The sequence below is a fragment of the Coregonus clupeaformis genome, chromosome 33 (assembly GCF_020615455.1).
Source record: "Coregonus clupeaformis isolate EN_2021a chromosome 33, ASM2061545v1, whole genome shotgun sequence".
NCBI classification, from domain to species: domain Eukaryota; kingdom Metazoa; phylum Chordata; class Actinopteri; order Salmoniformes; family Salmonidae; genus Coregonus; species Coregonus clupeaformis.
The window spans coordinates 37742777-37761814 of record NC_059224.1 but is presented as its reverse complement, the minus strand read 5'-3'; the positions used below and the strand labels follow the sequence as shown (position 1 = coordinate 37761814).

Genomic DNA, 19038 nt, shown 5'->3' with positions numbered 1-19038 from the left:
TTCAAAAGGGGAAGATTTATTTTCTTTTTTTTTAAGATTAATGAAAAATAAAACACTGATATACCTTCATTATATATACAGTGTTTTATTTTTCATTAATCTAAAAAAAATCTTCCCCTTTTGAAATTTGAGTATTTTGTGTAAATCGCTGACAAAAAACTATTATTAAATAAATGTTAATCCCACTTTGTAACACAATAAAAATGGAAGAAATCAAATAGGGGTGTAGACTTTCTACAGGCACCAAACCCCCTATTGGCTAAACAGGCTAAATAAGTGATTAGGTAGAAACACTTGTTCATTGACTTACTGAAAGTATTCTATTGTAATTGTAGGCTACTTGCTGATAGATTATTTTAAATATTATTGCAACAGTAGGCCTACCTATTCAATAACCTCACATGGGGTTACTCACCACAATCCATTGAATAAATAATAAGAAGTTCATAATTTGGCCTTGCATGGACGAAAATATAGCCACTGGAAGTGATGCTGATAAATTGAAATAAATTTGCCACATTTTATAATTACTCCTGTCTGTACAGAAATAAATGAAATCATTAAAAATACTACACCAGAGAGCATAATTTAGCCACAGAGAATGAGTAGCTTCTTTTAAAAAATTGCTATGCATTGTTTTGTCACATCACTTAGCGCATTTTGATTAGATTTTGATTAGATTTCATTTAACTATTTAAAATACATAATGATGCCACACCAGGCAACATTTACATACAGTGATTCAAAAGGCACTCGCACATCTGAGCTATCTTTGTTGCAGGTGCATGGTAACAGTTCATTAAGATGAGAATTAATAAGAGACCCACACACTGCTCTTGCTAGTATCACCGCTCCCCAACCAAGCCCTACGTATTGGTCTTTCTTATTTTTTCACAACAATTTCATAACAAAATTGCTGAGGATTATATACACAAAAAGTCAAGACTTGTTTTCATTGTGGTCCTTCAAAAGCACATAGGCCTACAGTCGGGAAGCCCTCAATTGGGCAGCCCACACAGCAAATATCAAACAGCTGATTGTTGAGTTGTGGTTGTCATTGTGGCTGTAAATTAACAGCAGGCAGAAGCTAAAAGGCCTTCCACAATATTTCAAAATACAATTGCGGGAAAAAACATTTTGGATCAGTGATTGCCACTGGAAAGTTGGTGGACTATTATTTCCTTGTCATATTGTAGAATGTCTCCACTCTTTTCATTGGCCTATGCTATTGGTTTTAAGACAGTGTCATTCGTTTTATTGATCTCAGTATGTCAGTGTCAGAGTAGGCTGTAATTTTGGTCATTGTTGTGGTACTAAAAAATGTTATTGTAATGTCTCCAGTCATGTAGAATGACGTAGAATAGCATGGATTTATTTTAGAAAATGCCTTTTTTTTTTGTACCGGCAAATACGATATGTGCATGCAATGTTTTATTATAAGTGTTTTTTTTATTTATTTTTTATTTTTTCACACCTCTGGTTGCAGCAATGCTCACACCATTTTGTTTCACCAAGCTGTTGAACAATAATGTGATGAACTGAGATTTTAACTTTCACTGGTTACCAGTACCACCCAGTCAGAATAAATAAAAATGACCCAGAAAATGTTGGTAGTCAATTTCCGATTTCTATACTTTATTAAGAAAATGTGATGAATCAATGGCAGATGATAAATAATTCCAACTCAAATAAATACTTATCTTCAAATCAATCTGAAGTGATTAAATCAAAAAGAGTTTCAATGAACTCAGTGAAATGCTTTTAAAATCTGTTAAACATTTCCAGTACCATCTCATAATGTTTCAATCAACTCATTTCTCTACAATATAAAGATTATTCAGTATATCACTAACTTGTGATCCACATAACCCTCACCAAATATGCTCTATGCTTGAGGATGTCCATTCCCAGCGGACAAAATGTGCCATGTGACGTCATAATGATGTCGTTTTCTGGTTATAAATTGGTTTTCTGGTTGAGGAGATGGCAAATAAGCAGATTTAAAACCAAGTAAAGACATATTTTTTCATGATGTCTAGACATCATATTTTGGTTGTTATCACAGCCAGATGTAGACATATTTTTCTGGATGCTAAAAAGGCATTTTTAAAATCAATTTTCAACTAACTGAACCAAAGACAAAAGACATCCTAATGTCATGATTGTAACCCCTTTTGCCTGCTGGGTTACAAGCCAAACTAACCAATACCCTGTGCAAGTGATGTCATCTTACCTCATACTTCCCGGGGTTGTCATGTCCCATGTTCCAGGTCTTTTGAATGGGCTTCAAGATTATATCATCAAATTCATGAAAATGCAGTCATTTAAGATGTATATAACATTATATTCATATTTGTGTATTTTTTTACTCATACCCCGATGTCTTTTATCAAAATATTTGACACTCAAGAAGTAAGACACCGCCTAAAGTTAGAAAAGTCTAATTTGAACTACATCTCCTGCAGTGTTGTCAGCATGCTGGTACGTGCCTGCTCGAGGACAGTAAGAACCCGTTAGTTACAAGCCGTTTTATGTGGTTAATATTAGATTGTGTTTTTGTTTTTTTACTGAGCGCTTGTCAGCCAGTACTTTTTGAAAATGCAAAAAAATAAAAAAATGTAGACTTGTAGTTCAAATGAAATGGTTGTAACTATTCGTCTTTGTGCTTCTTCTTCTACACATACGCTGAAACCCGGCATATGGTAAGTCAATTCATATGAAAATACATATACATTTTCATATGAATTTGACGATGCAAATCTGAAGCCAATTATTAGCCTACAAAACAAGGATCCCGGAAGTAAAAATGCATGTCACTTTCATAGGGTTTTATAAATCTCCCTATGACAACATTTACAGTGAGGGAAAAAAGTATTTGATCCCCTGCTGATGTTGTATGTTTGCCCACTGACAAAGAAATGATCAGTCTTTAATTTTAATGGTAGTTTTATTTGAACAGTAAGAGACAGAATAACAAGAAAAAAAATCAAAAAGAATGCATGTCAAAATTGTTATAAATTGATTTGCATTTTAATGAGGGAAAAAAGTATTTGACCCCCTCTCAATCAGAAAGATTTCTGACTTCCAGGTGTCTTTTATACAGGTAACGGGCTGAGATTAGGAGCACACTCTTAAAGGGAGTGCTCATAATCTCAGTTTGTTACCTGTATAAAAGACATCTGTCCACAGAAGCAATCAATCAATCAGATTCCAAACTCTCCACCATGGCCAAGACCAAAGAGCTCTCCAAGGATGTCAGGGACAAGATTGTAGACCTAGGCTGGAATGGGCTACAAGACCATCGCCAAGCAGCTTGGTGAGAAGGTGACAACAGTTGGTGCGATTATTAGCAAATGGAAGAAACACAAAATAACTGTAAATGTCCCTCGGCCTGGGGCTCCATGCAAGATCTCACCTTGTGGAGTTGCAATGATCATGAGAATGGTGAGGAATCAGCCCAGAACTACACGGGAGGAGCTTGTCAATGATCTCAAGGCAGCTGAGACCATAGTCACCAAGAAAACAATTGGTAACACATTACGCCGCGAAGGACTGAAATTCTGCAGTGCTCTCAAGGTCCCCCTGCTCAAGAAAGCACATATACAGGCCCGTCTGAAGTTTGCCAATGAACATCTGAATGATTCAGAGGAGAACTGGGTGAAAGTGTTGTGGTCAGATGAGACCAAAAACGAGCTCTTTGGCATCAACTCAACTCGCCGTGTTTGGAGGAGGAGGAATGCTGCCTATGACCCCAAGAACACCATCCCCACCGTCAAACATGGAGGTGGAAACATTATGCTCTGGGGGTGTTTTTCTGCTAAGGGGACAGGACAACTTCACCGCATCAAAGGGACGATGGACGGGGCCATGTACCGTCAAATCTTGGATGAGAACCTCCTTCCCTCAGCCAGGGCATTGAAAATGGGTCGTGGATGGGTATTCCAGCATTACAATGACCCAAAACACACGGCCAAGGCAACAAAGGAGTGGCTCAAGAAGAAGCACATTAAGGTCCTGGAGTGGCCTAGCCAGTCTCCAGACCTTAATCCCATAGAAAATCTGTGGAGGGAGCTTAAGGTTCGAGTTGCCAAACGTCAGCCTCGAAACCTTAATGACTTGGAGAAGATCTGCAAAGAGGAGTGGGCCAAAATCCCTCCTGAGATGTGTGCAAACCTGGTGGCCAACTACAAGAAACGTCTGACCTCTGTGATTGCTAACAAGGGTTTTGCCACCAAGTACTAAGTCATGTTTTGCAGAGGGGTCAAATACTTATTTCCCTCATGTGACACTCTGGCTCCACGGACCTTGATATTTGAGCCAGGGTTGTTTAGTTTCATTGTTTGGGTGTATTTCTATGTTGGGGATTTCGGGTTGTGCATTTTCTATGTTTGGTTAATTGTTCTTGATTAGTCGTATGACTCCCAATCGGAGGTAACGAGTGTCAGCTGTCGGCTCGTTATCTCTGATTGGGAGCCATATTTATACTGTGTGAGTTCACTTTGTGTGGTGGGTTATTGTTTCCTTGTTGCTGTTAGTGTATATCAGTATTTGGACTTCACTTTCGTCCTATTTGGTTTGTTGTTTTTGATCGTGGTTTCTTTAATTAAATAAAGTCTACGATGTTCGCTCAACACGCTGCGCTTTGGTCTCCTCCTTTCGACGATCGTGACAGAATAACCCACCAAAAGAGGACCAAGCAGCGCGTCCAGGAGCAAGGGGTCTGGACACAGGAGTTATGGATGCCTCCTAAGGACTTTTGGACATGGGAGGAGATTCGGGCTGGAAAGGGTCCTTGGGCACAACCGGAGGAACATCATCGCCCTCGTGAAGAGCTGGAGGCAGCTGCAGCCGAGAGGAGGTGGTCTGAGGAGGAATATCACCGCCCTCGTGAAGAGCTGGAGGCAGCTGCAGCCGAGAGGAGGTGGTATGAAGAGGAAGCGCGGAGTCGAGGCTGGAAGCCCGTGGTTACTCCCAAAACATTTTTGGGGGGCACATGGCTTGGGCGCCTGGGCAGCAGGAGGCTGCCACAGGGAGAAAAGGAGAGAAGGCTATCGGATTACGGGAGCCATTGGCGAAGTAGAGGGAGGGAAGTTGTTGTGGCACGGCAGAGAGACTGAAGTGTGTTCCCCAGTCTGGTCCGGTCCGTTCTTGATCCCCAGTTAAGGCCAGTGGTGGGTGTTCCCGGTACGGTCCGGCCTGTTCCTACTCCACGCACCAGGTCCACGATGTGCGTCGCCAGCCGGCCTGAACTGGCCGTCTGCCCAACGCCGTCTGAACTGCCCGTCTGCCCAACGCCGTCTGAACTGGCCGGTCTTGCCCAACGCCGTCTGAACTGGCCGTCTGCCCAACGCCGTCTGAACTGCCCGTCTGCCCAACGCCGTCTGAACTGCCCGTCTGCCCAACGCCGTCTGAACTGCCCGTCTGCCCAACGCCGCCTGAACTGTCCGTCTGCCCAACGCCGTCTGAACTGCCCGTCTGTACTGAGCCTGCAAAGCCGCCCGTCTGCCACGAGCCTTCAGAGCCGCCCGCCAGACCGGGAGCCGCTAGAGCTTCTCCGCCAGACAGGATCAGCCAGAGCCTTCCCAGACAGGATCAGTCAGAGCCCTTTCCGCCAGACAGGATCAGCCAGAGCCTTCCGCCAGACAGGAGCAGCCAGAGCCTTCCGTCAGACCGGATCAGCCAGAGCCTTCCGCCAGACAGGATCAGCCAGAGCCTTCCGCCAGACAGGATCAGCCAGAGCCTTCCGCCAGACAGGAGCAGCCAGAGCCTGTCAGACCGGGATCAGCCAGAGCGTCAGACCGGAGCCGCCAGAGCTCTCCGCCAGACAGGATCAGCCAGAGCCTTCCGCTCAGACAGGATCAGCCAGAGCCTTCCGCCAGACAGGATCAGCCAGGAGCCTTCCGTCAGACAGGAGCAGCCAGAGCCTTCCGTCAGACCGGGATCAGCCAGAGCCTTCCGCCAGCCATGAGCAGCCAGATCCGTCAGCCAGCCACGAGCAGCCAGATCCGTCAGCCAGCCATGAGCAGCCAGATCCCTCAGCCAGCCATGAGCAGCCAGATCTGTCAGCGAGCCATGAGCAGCCAGATCCGTCAGCCAGCCACGAGCAGCCAGACCCGTCAGCCAGCCGATGAGCAGCCAGATCCGTCAGCCAGCCATGAGCAGCCAGATCCGTCAGCCAGCCATGAGCAGCCAGATCCGTCAGCCAGCATGAGCAGCCAGATCCGTCAGCCCGCCAGGATCCGCCATCGAGTCAGGTACTGCCCCTGAGTCCGGTGCTGCCCCTTAGCCCGGTACTGCCCCTTAGTCCTGTACTGCCCTTTAGTCCGGTACTGCCCCGTGAGGTGCTGCCGCCCTTAAACCAGTGGGGGGTCATTTGGAGGAACCCTACGTAAGCGGGTAGTGACGATGGTGGGGTGGTGGTCTAGGCCGGAGCCAGAACCGCCACCGAGGACAGACGCCCACCCAGACCCTCCCCGAGACTGATGCTGGTGCGCCCGGAGGTCGCACCTTTAGGGGGTAATGTGACACTCTGGCTCCACGGACCTTGATATTTGAGCCAGGGTTGTTTAGTTTCATTGTTTGGGTGTATTTTTTATGTTGGGGATTTCGGGTTGTGCATTTTCTATGTTTGGTTAATTGTTCTTGATTAGTCGTATGACTCCCAATCGGAGGTAACGAGTGTCAGCTGTCGGTTCGTTATCTCTGATTGGGAGCACATACTTATACTGTGTGAGTTCACTTTGTGTGGTGGGTTATTGTTTCCTTGTTGCTGTTAGTGTATATCAGTATTTGGACTTCACTTTCGTCCTATTTGGTTTGTTGTTTTTGATCGTGGTTTCTTTAATTAAATAAAGTCTACGATGTTCGCTCAACACGCTGCGCTTTGGTCTCCTCCTTTCGACGATCGTGACACCCTCATTAAAATGCAAATCAATATATACAATTTTTGACATGCATTTTTATGGATTTTTTTGTTGTTATTCTGTCTCTCACTGTTCAAATAAACCTACCATTAAAATTATAGACTGATCATGTCTTTGTCAGTGGGCAAATGTACAAAATCAGCAGGGGATCAAATACTTTTTTCCCTCACTGTAAGAGCATGACATCTATAAGAATAAATTATGTAGGTACCAAAAACTCAGGTGAGTAAGCATAAATTCAGTTATTCAATTATATCTAATGCACTGGTATCCAGTGCCCTAAAGCATACAATAATGTTATAAAGTGCAGCAGTAAATACGATTAGACTGTCTACTACAGTATACACAGTGAGCCCACATGCACTGAGTTAAACCCTATCATGAAAACAAAACAAATGAATAACAAACATATAGTAAAACAATTATATGGATGAAAAAAAGCATTATAAAGAAAATTACAATACTTTTTACAAAGTATGATAGGTCTTGAGGTTTGAGAGTAAGATAAAGTAAGTAACTAAAGCAGATCAAAAGTCTTCGGCTTGAAACTGAACTTCAGTTACAGACACGAGACAGAGTCGACTGAGTTTTTAGAATACTTTAACAGAAAAAATAGGTTCTTCCCTAGTAAGTACATTGGTTAAATAGGGTATCCATATTATCAATATATTTACATTTATTTTATTGATGACTACTGGGAGTTTTTATTGATGATTACTGGGAGTAACACGTCATATCTCTTTATTATTTGTGAAAAATATTAACTTCACTCACCAAACATAAAATCAGGTGTGGCTTATCGTTATGCACAGTTTCTTAAAATTCATAATCCTCTGTTTCGCATTAAAATATGTCTCTCACAGTGTAACGTCCTCTTATCATTCAAACAATCTCCCAATATCGAAGATCAACAACTTCAACCTTAAATACGGCAAAATGTGAAAGGATGCTGAAAATAAAGCAAGGATATAGTTCAGGGGTTAAGTGTCAGGGGAAATCAAATCACCACAGGACAGGGATCCCATGAGGACTGTTAGTTGAGCACCCCTGATTTAGATATTCTAAAATAGTGCCAGAGTATTAGAGTCCTTCCATGTGGTAGACAAGAGGTGGGGCTTGGTTTTATAAGCATTGCATCCTCCAGGCCTCTAGATGGAGCTGCGCCGCTTGCTGTGTCCTAGTCTGTATGGGGTGAGACTGTGTAGGCCCGTGGACACAGAGCTGATGGTGGAGTGGGGGTGGTGCATGCTGCAGACGCAGCCATTTGAGTGAAGGGGGTGGAGGGGGTCGGAGGAAAAGGCCTCCCCCTGCTCCATGTATGTGTCCGAGGTGGACAGGTCCCGGGCGATGATCATGGGGATGGAGTACTGTAGCTTCTCCCTGCTTTTGTACCACAGGCAGGAGCACATGGACTGGAAGTGGAGCACTTCCGCGTACACGTTACGCAGCCCCCGTCCCGCTCCCCCCATACCACTGTTTCCTGGGCCTCCCCCTCCTCCCCCACCACACCCTGAGGCAGCTGAGGAGGAGGAGGGCAAGTCGGGGGCGCTGCGCAGGTGGTTGTGCCCTCCCACCTGGCCGTTCCGGGAGAGGATGGCGCGCTGCTCGGCGTCCCGCTTCTCGTCCTCCGCGTTCATGGTCATGAAGCGCAGCACGACCAGGTTGAGGAAGGCTCCGATCACGGTCAGGCCGGTGAGAATGTAGATGAAGCAGAAGGCCACGTACTTGGGGTTGGTCTGCAGAGCGTGATCCTTCTGCAGTGCCACGTAGTCCCCGAAGCCGATGGTGGTGAGCGTGATGAAGCAGTAGTAGTAGGCGTGGAAGAAGCTCCATCCCTCGAAGTAGGAGAAGGAGAGTGCTCCAATGCACAGCGTGCTCATGCAGGAGATGAAGCCAATGGCCACCATGTTGACCATGGAGACCTCGGTGCGCCGCATGCCAAGGCACTTCTTCAGGCGGTGCAGCAGGTAGCGCACCAGGGTGTTGATGCGCTCGCCCAGGCTCTGGAACATGACCAGGGTGAGAGGGATACCCAGCAGGGCGTAGAGCATGCAGAACACCTTCCCTCCATCCGTGCTTGGGGCTGCATGGCCGTACCCTAAGACAGAGAGAGAGACAAGAGTAGAGAGTCAGTGGGGTGGAACAGACTAAATGAAGTCAGTTGAGTTATTCAATTGAGTTCGTTGAGTTACTTAGTTGAGTGAGTGAGTTGCGTTAGTTAGGCAGTCGAGTTAGTTGAGTTACTTATATAGTTGAGTTAGTCATTTGAGTTAGTCAGTTGAGTTACTTAGTTGAGTTAGTCAGTTGAGTTGGTTGAGTTACTTAGTTGAGTTACTTAGTCAATTGAATTAGGGTTGAAGGTCGAGAGTGCCATGGTTTTGAAATTCAACACAATTTCATATTCTTAAAACAGTCCATCTGATTAATTTTGAGGGGCTCCACAATGGACAGCGGCAGAATGCAAGGGAGTTATGAATGTGCAGCAGTAGTGGTGGTGAGATTGGCTCAGTGTTGATGTTGTGTGGGAGAGAGCTTGAATTATTCATAACGAATAATCAGTCTCTCTGATGTTTGGCAAGTATAGACCACTAAGGACAGTTGCTTCTAATTAGCCACTTACATTGGTTTGGATGAGATGGACTTGCTATCAATATGAATGCTCTCTCTTACTGAAGGAAGATCAGTTAAGGGTATTGTTCTTGATCATTTTACTGCTAGGTGTACAAGGTTTGTATCATTAATTACACAGATACTGCATAATGGAGATTTTTGTTTTGTTTATGCTAGGGTGTTACCAGGCCAACTGAACAGGCTTTGACATGATTGATCCAGGCCAAAGAAAGGCAGAAGAGAGACTCCCAAATTAAGCAGAGAGCCCAACTCTAGTCCAAGCAATAATGAAATATGATTTTACGATTAGCACAATTCTTTTAAAACTTAACTTTTAAAAGATCAGAAACTGATTTTTGTGAACTTGCACTTACTGATAGAGCCACTTAAAACCACTTGGAATGATAGAATAAAGGGTTTTTCAACACTTCACAGCAGTTCCTAAGAAATGACTCATTCCATGGGTACACCAGCTGAACTGACCACTCGTTCAGTGGGTTTATAAGCATGAGCTGCCATGCACCCTGGCACATTTCAGGTGAAATATCATTCAGGTTGAAAAATCTACCTTTAACCGATTATCAAAAGTGCAGCCAACCTCCATCCCACACACATCCCGTCCCCCACACGTGTAATTTAACATGGTTGTCAAGGGAAATATATTTCCACGTGTGGCGGACCAGTTAAATGCAAGAGCCTTGCAACCCGGTGTTAGATAACAATGGCGCCGGAAAAGACTGTCCAATTGTTTGAATGTAATTACTTTGCTGTTTCATTTAATTTCAAGGGCTCTAGTTTTATTGTCACACCAACCTGTGCGGATAACTCAACTGTCTCTCTGAAGGCAAATTAGTTTAAATCCTCACCCGCCGCTCTGCCTTGAAAGGGAAAGCCGTCCTGGGCTTTGGCTCTTCCTCTCTGAAGTGAGAAGCCATAACTTTAACCTCCTGACGACACTTAGCTATTTTTAGTTTAATCTACTGTACATTAAAGCATTCATCTTCCTATCCTGATACTTCTCATGTTATTTTCAGATAAGTTTTCCATCTCTATCTTTCTTCACCTTGTCCTATAGGGCAGATGAAGAGGCTTTACGGTGTCCTACACTAACATACTTTTAAGATAATTTACAGCATGTACAGTGAGGGAAAAAATTATTTGATCCCCTGCTGATTTTGTACGTTTGCCCACTGACAAAGACATGATCAGTCTATAAATTTAATGGTAGGTTTATTTGAACATTGAGGGACAGAATAACAACCAAAAAATCCAGAAAAATGCATGTAAAAAATGTTATAATTTGATTTGCTTTTTAAAACATGACTTAGTACTTGGTGGCAAAACCCTTGTTGGCAATCACAGAGGTCAGACGTTTCTTGTAGTTGGCCACCAGGTTTGCACACATCTCAGGAGGAATTTTGTCCCACTCCTCTTTGCAGATCTTCTCCAAGTCATTATGGTTTCGAGCCTGGCAACTCGAACCTTCAGCTCCCTCCACAGATTTTCTATGTGATTAAGGTCTGGAGACTGGCTAGGCCACTCCAGGACCTTAATGTGTTTCTTCTTGAGCCACTCCTTTGTTGACTTGGCCGTGTGTTTTGGGTCATTGTCATGCTGGAATACCCATCCATGATCCATTTTCAATGCCCTGGCTGAGGGAAGGAGGTTCTCACCCAAGATTTGACGGTACATGGCCTCGTCCATCATCCCTTTGATGCAGTGAAGTTGTCCTGTCCCCTTAGCAGAAAAACACCCCCAAAGCATAATGTTTCCATCTCCATGTTTGACGGAGGGGATGGTGTTCTTGGGGTCATAGGCAGCATTCATCCTCCTCCAAACACGGCGAGTTGAGTTGATGCCAAAGAGCTCGATTTTGGTCTCATCTGACCACAACACTTTCACCCAGTTCTCCTCTGAATCATTCAGATGTTCATTGGCAAACTTCAGACGGGCCTGTATATGTGCTTTCTTGAGCAGGGGGACCTTGCGGGCGCTGCAGGATTTCAGTCCTTCACGGCGTAGTGTGTTACCAATTGTTTTCTTGGTGACTATGGTCCCAGCTGCCTTGAGATCATTGACAAGATCCTCCCGTGTAGTTCTGGGCTGATTCCTCACCATTCTCATGATCATTGCAACTCCACGAGGTGAGATCTTGCATGGAGCCCCAGGCCGAGGGAGATTGACAGTTATTTTGTGTTTCTTCCATCACGCACAGAGACACTGAAATAGTTAGTTAATAAATTCTCTTAAGACTTTTATACAGGTAACAAGCTGAGATTAGGAGCACTCCCTTTAAAAGTGTGCTCCTAATCTCAGCTCATTACCTGTATAAAAGACACCTGGGAGCCAGAAATCTTTCTGATTGAGAGGGGGTGAAATACTTATTTCCCTCATTAAAATGCAAATCATTTTATAACATTTTTGACATGCGTTGTTCTGGATTTTTTTTGTTTGTTATTCTGTCTCTCACTGTTCAAATAAACCTACCATTAAAATTATAGACTGATCATTTCTTTGTCAGTGGGCAAACGTACAAAATCAGCAGGGGATCAAATACTTTTTTCCCTCACTGTATCTCTTCATCCACAGTGCTTACGAGGACACAAATGTGGCAGGACATTCACTGCCTCGATTCTCATTTTCAACCTCCTTCAATATCTCTCTCTCTCCCTCCCTCTCTCTCTCCCCCTATCTTTCCCTCCCTCCTCCCCCCCTCTCTCATGCAAATTAAAGGATGACTGGATTAGCAAGTGGGCTATTCCATGTAAAAGTCAACCTGAGCATGCACAAATAAAGTAAGTCATTTCCAAATGAAACTAAGTTCATAGTTATCCTTAAGGTCTATATGTTGTAGTTCAGGCTTTATTTGAAAATTGTAATTAGGAATTTGTCAATCATATTTCATGGCTTTTAGAAAGGGCTCAGATAGCTTGTTTTTCCACTCAGAGCTGTCCCCCTGTTGGGGAGAGTGGGGTAATTTGAGCCATTTTTTACATTCAGCATTACTCCGTCAAGGGAAATATACTATTCTTTCTAACAAAGATATCTACATATATTTCAGGATGTTGCATATCCCTGGAAATGTATAGAACAACTGATGTATAGAACAATCTCAAAATGATCAACTTGGTTTAGATACAAGCATCATGAAACCTCTAACGCTATCATTTCATTTGGGGAAAATCTGTTTTTTGGACCTAAATTGCATACCACGTTTTCCATCTGGTTTCTTACTTCACAGACTCCATGAAATGATGACCTCTTCCTAAATATATCCAAATTAATTTTGTGTATGGTTTCCTAGAAACATGGGTGGCTCAACTTACCCCTTTGGCTCAACTTACTCCACTCTCCCCTATAAGTTGTGAAGAGGGTAGCTGTTAATGGATAAATACAGACCAAATTGAAGTCTCTTGAGTTTTGTTTGCATGTTCTATAGTCTTGTAAAGATAGGGGGTGACTGGGACAGGTAATGTATAAATCCATAGTATTTTAAGAAAAGGTTTTTGTAAAAGTTGCACCTTACATCGGATCATCTTGAAACGTTCTATTTGAAGCTAACTTTCATCCATGTTTTATATGGTCTATAATTGGTTTCTCTCTTTCCATTATCCTTTTCCAGCGTTATGATATCCATAACATCCATAATGGTTGTGGATGTGATGGATATTGATATATCATATCTTAGCTTCAGGAGCGTGTGTATCCACCACATATTGTGTGCTTGTTCTGGCATGTATTCTTTAGGCCTTTACTGAAGCAATTGTTGATATATTGAAAAGTATGTGTTCTAGCTAAGATTCTCTTGGAAAATACAGTGGTCATAAATTATTGACACCCTTTATAAAGATTAGCAAAACATACTGTATAAAATAGATAATATATTGAATGCAAAAACATTTTTTGATAAATGATGTTATACAGTGGGGAAAAAAAGTATTTAGCCAGCCACCAATTGTGCAAGTTCTCCCACTTACAAAGATGAGAGAGGCCTGTAATTTTCATCATAGGTACATGTCAACTATGTCAGACAAAATGAGAAGAAAAAATCAAGAAAATCGCATTGTAGGATTTTTAATGAATTTATTTGCAAATTATGGTGGAAAATAAGTATTTGGTCAATAACAAAAGTTTCTCAATACTTTGTTATATACCCTTTGTTGGCAATGACACAGGTCAAACGTTTTCTGTAAGTCTTCACAAGGTTTTCACACACTGTTGCTGGTATTTTGGCCCATTCCTCCATGCAGATCTCCTCTAGAGCAGTGATGTTTTGGGGCTGTCGCTGGGCAACACAGACGTTCAACTCCCTCCAAAGATTTTCTATGGGGGTTGAGATCTGGAGACTGGCTAGGCCACTCCAGGACCTTGAAATGCTTCTTACGAAGCCACTCCTTCATTGCCCGGGCGGTGTGTTTGGGATCATTGTCATGCTGAAAGACCCAGCCACGTTTCATCTTCAATGCCCTTGCTGATGGAAGGAGGTTTTCACTCAAAATCTCACGATACATGGCCCCATTCATTCTTTCCTTTACACGGATCAGTCGTCCTGGTCCCTTTGCAGAAAAAACAGCCCCAAAGCATGATGTTTCCACCCCCATGCTTCACAGTAGGTATGGTGTTCTTTGGATGCAACTCAGCATTCTTTGTCCTCCAAACACGACGAGTTGAGTTTTTACCAAAAAGTTCTATTTTGGTTTCATCTGACCATATGACATTCTCCCAATCCTCTTCTGGATCATCCAAATGCACTCTAGCAAACTTCAGACGGGCCTGGACATGTACTGGCTTAAGCAGGGGGACACGTCTTGCACTGCAGGATTTGAGTCCCTGGTGGCGTAGTGTGTTACTGATGGTAGGCTTTGTTACTTTGGTCCCAGCTCTCTGCAGGTCATTCACTAGGGTCCCCCGTGTGGTTCTGGGATTTTGCTCACCGTTCTTGTGATCATTTTGACCCCACAGGGTGAGATCTTGCGTGGAGCCCCAGATCGAGGGAGATTATCAGTGGTCTTGTATGTCTTCCATTTCCTAATAATTGCTCCCACAGTTGATTTCTTCAAACCAAGCTGCTTACCTATTGCAGATTCAGTCTTCCCAGCCTGGTGCAGGTCTACAATTTTGTTTCTGGTGTCCTTTGACAGCTCTTTGGTCTTGGCCATAGTGGAGTTTGGAGTGTGACTGTTTGAGGTTGTGGACAGGTGTCTTTTATACTGATAACAAGTTCAAACAGGTGCCATTAATACAGGTAACGAGTGGAGGACAGAGGAGCCTCTTAAAGAAGAAGTTACAGGTCTGTGAGAGCCAGAAATCTTGCTTGTTTGTAGGTGACCAAATACCTATTTTCCACCATAATTTGCAAATAAATTCATTAAAAATCCTACAATGTGATTTTCTGGAGAAAAAAATTCTCAATTTGTCTGTCATAGTTGACGTGAACCTATGATGAAAATTACAGGCCTCTCTCATCTTTTTAAGTGGGAGAACTTGCACAATTGGTGGCTGACTAAATACTTTTTTTCCCCACTGTATACTAATACAATTTATACTTTTTTCTCTCAAAATTTCTCAAAATGTTCACCCTTTTTCAATATCTTTCAATACCTCACCTTGCGAGGATACTTGCACTGAACCTTTTTTGAAAATGTTTTATGAGATTGGAGAACACTTGGGAGGGATCTTAGACCATTCCACCATACAGAATCTTTCCAGAGCCTTGATATCCTTCATCTGCGCTTATGGACTGCCCTTCCATTCAAACCACTTAGATGGCCATTGCAAAATGTACTTTTTTTGGTCAATTAATCATTTCTTTGTGGAGTTTGATGTGTGCTTGGAGTTATTGTCTTGCCAGAAGATCCACTTGCAGCCAAGTTATAGCCTGGCTAAAATGTCCTGGTAATGGGTAAAGTTCATGATGCTGTTGACCTTAACAAGGGCCCCAGGACCAGTGGAAGCAAAATAGCCCCATAACATCAAAGATCCACCACCATATTTTAGAGTAGGTATGGGGTTCTTTTCTGCATATGCATCTTTCTTTCAACGCAAAAATCAACCAATGGTGTGCGTGGCCAAAGAGCTCTATTTTCATGTCATCTGACCATAGCACCGGTTCCAATCCAAGTGCCAATGCCGTTTATCAAACTTAAGGGGTTTACATTGTATGACGTAAATAATGTAGCTCTTTAGTCATGCACACCAGTGGTTGGTTTTGCATTGAAAGAAATATGCGTATGCAGAAAAGTGGATTAGCAGTATAGGCACATGTATATTGTTACATTTGCATATTTTGTTAAAATATTTCAAATGTATATATATGGTCATTAGCAAACTTCAGACGGGCCTGGACATGTGCTAGCTTGAGCAGGGGGGACCTTGCGTGCGCTGCACGTTCTCCCCACTGTACAGTGGGGAGAACGTGCAGCGCACGCAAGGTCCCCCTGCTCAAGCCAGCACATGTCCAGGCCCGTCTGAAGTTTGCTAATGACCATCTGGATGATCCAGAGGAGGAATGGGAGAAGGTCATGTGGTCTGATGAGACAAAAATAGAGCTTTTTGGTCTAAACTCCACTCGCCGTGTTTGGAGGAAGAAGAAGGATGAGTACAACTTCAAGAACACCATCCCAACCGTGAAGCATGGAGGTGGAAACATCATTCTTTGGGGATGCTTTTCTGCAAAGGGGACAGGATGACTGCACCGTATTGAGGGGAGGATGGATGGGGCCATGTATCGCGAGATCTTGGCCAACAACCTCCTTCCCTCAGTAAGAGCATTGAAGATGGGTCGTGGCTGGTCTTCCAGCATGACAACGACCCGAAACACACAGCCAGGGCAACTAAGGAGTGGCTCCGTAAGAAGCATTTCATGGTCCTGGAGTGGCCTAGCCAGTCTCCAGACCTGAACCCAATAGAACATCTTTGGAGGGAGCTGAAAGTCCGTATTGCCCAGCAACAGCTCCAAAACCTGTAGGATCTGGAGAAGGTCTGTATGGAGGAGTGGGCCAAAATCCCTGCTGCAGTGTGTGCAAACCTGGTCAAGAACTACAGGAAACATATGATCTCTGTAATTGCAAACAAATGTTTCTGTACCAAATATTAAGTTCTGCTTTTCTGATGTATCAAATACTTATGTCATGCAATAAAATGCAAATTAATTATTTAAAAATCATACAATGTGATTTTCTGGATTTTTGTTTTAGATTCCGTCTCTTACAGTTGAAGTGTACCTATGATAACAATTACAGACCTCTACATGCTTTGTAAGTAGGAAAACCTGCAAAATCGGCAGTGTATCAAATACTTGTTCTCCCCACTGTGTTTATATATATATATATATATATATATATATATATATATATATATATACAAAACAATCGTATATTTGTGTCTAAATTCAACTGGTAAAGGTTGATTTTGATATAAATAAAGATTTGAAAAAATTACCTATAAGGATGTGGTACCTGGCCCAGTAGACTGTACTATTTAGGCTGCCTGTAATAATGCAATCCTAAGGTACTATACCTTCTGCTGACATTTTAAAAAACATTCTAAATGACATCATGTGATGATAGATTTTGATCAATAAATCTTTAAGATTTGAATGTCCATTTCAGAATCTGTAACATCCATAACGGAGGGTGAAACATCCATAGCGGTTGTTTTTCCTTTCTAAAGTAATAATGGAAATTACAATCTTTTCAAAATTATCGTTTTTGTGTTCAGCCAAGCCTTTTCTTCGAAATGGCAATCCATGTTTGAGCTAAGACTTACAAACTCAGACTTTTGCTAATTGTCTCACCAAAAATCTTGTCCATTTCATGTAACATCCATAAGGCTTCTTATTTGCTTTATTTTTCCAACATGCCACTATTTAGAAATCCTATTTTTTGGATATACACTCCCCCCAAGGGGTACTATAGATACACACATCAAATGTTTCATTAACATTGTGTTTGTCCATTCTGTGCGAAATTAAAGTTGTGATTCTGCATGCAAATGTAATGTCTATAACGCTTGAATCGTCCAAGTAGAAAGTAGCCTAGCTAAGCCTCTCTCCATAATCGATAAGAGTTTGCACATGTACACCATTAGTATGTGTTATTTGTTTCCACAATGTATAGGAAATAAACTGTTGAAACAAAAATAATAATGAATTGATCGACACCAAAAAGTATGAAGTAAAGCGCAATATTTTCATGTTTTAAGCTTTAATTTGTTTTTCTATGTTTCATTCACTAAATATACTGAATGTAAAGGCTCAGTCAACCAGGGCCGTTTTGTCAACAACGCCACCCAACAGCCAGTCCTTAGATTCAATCAGATAGCCGACATCCGCATAGCTGATGTTTTGGCTGACGGAGCTGTAACTGCGTTGGTGCTGTCAAATCTGTGAGCAGCTGCTCTTGATCATTGTCACGAAGCCACACCCGTCCCACTCGCGTTAGAAGTTCAGAATGAGAGTGTATTCAATATAGAAATAATGATGCTGAAATTGAAAATCATTATTTGAATAAAATCAGGATTTCTATCAGCCTAATTGAGGTGTAGATTACATCTCACATTCCAGTGTTCGAACTTGTAATCAAGGCTGCATGGGATTTCTCTTAATGCGACTCTGTGCAGCCAATGGCAATGTCTGCTTTAGGTATAATGTCAGGAGCCACTTGTGGATTTTACAGCTTTAACACAGTTCCACCTCCGACACCGCCAAAACAACCGCTATGCAGATGTTGGCTAAAGCGGATCTGATTGAATGGAGCTTCTAATCTCACATTGTGGCACCACATGTCACTGGAAAGCGATGTGATGTAACCTGGCACAGGTTGAAACCTGGCAGCCGCAGCTCCATCCATCTCACACAGTTTCCCTCAGTCCATTGATACGCTCCTTGTTGTCAACTCTGACAAGGACTATACAGCCAAGGGATGATGATGGGAATACTGCACCAACTGATAAACAGGTTTCGTTGTCAATAACCTTGGGTGGGACCTTGGATGGTCTTTTCAAGAACATTGCACTACTGTCATTGTCATGCAGATTCCTCATTCCTCCTTTGCGATCTTAGAAGAATCTGCTCGTTCCTCATTTTACACCACATGCTGTATTCATAATTCAGCACAGCCCCTAGTCAAGGCTGCTGTTGTTACCTTACATCTGGACGACTGTAACTCCCTCCTGGCCAGGCGATCCACATGCACCATTAAACCTTTAAGCAGCAGCTCATGCAGAATGCCTGATGCCTAGTCTGTTGGTGTTCATCTTAGACCAATGTTTTCAAGGTTCCATTCCCCAGTCCCTCACCTGAGGTTTATGAATGTGAATGGCTGTGTAGTGGCAACATAATTACATATGGAAATGAAAGTATTTTATGTGTCCTCTGGATACGGTCCTTCACCCTAGACATACAGTAAACTGTAAGCTACGGATGACTATAGAACTGCTCTGTAAATTATTGTGCAGACCTAGGTTTTGTTAGTAAGTACACTGGTGGACTGTTTACTGCACAGTG

General features: G+C 42.8%; 1 protein-coding gene across 1 annotated transcript in view; it reads right to left on the bottom strand.

The window, feature by feature from the left end:
* Nucleotides 1–7054: 7054 nt before the first annotated feature.
* LOC121549324 (potassium channel subfamily K member 3) overlaps nt 7055–19038 on the bottom strand; it is a 67967-nt gene continuing 55983 nt past the window's right edge. The window contains exon 2 of the mRNA XM_041861185.1: nt 7055–9021. Coding sequence (XP_041717119.1) covers nt 8072–9021 — 950 coding nt within the window. The 3' untranslated portion in view covers nt 7055–8071. The remainder of the gene's footprint in view (nt 9022–19038) is intronic.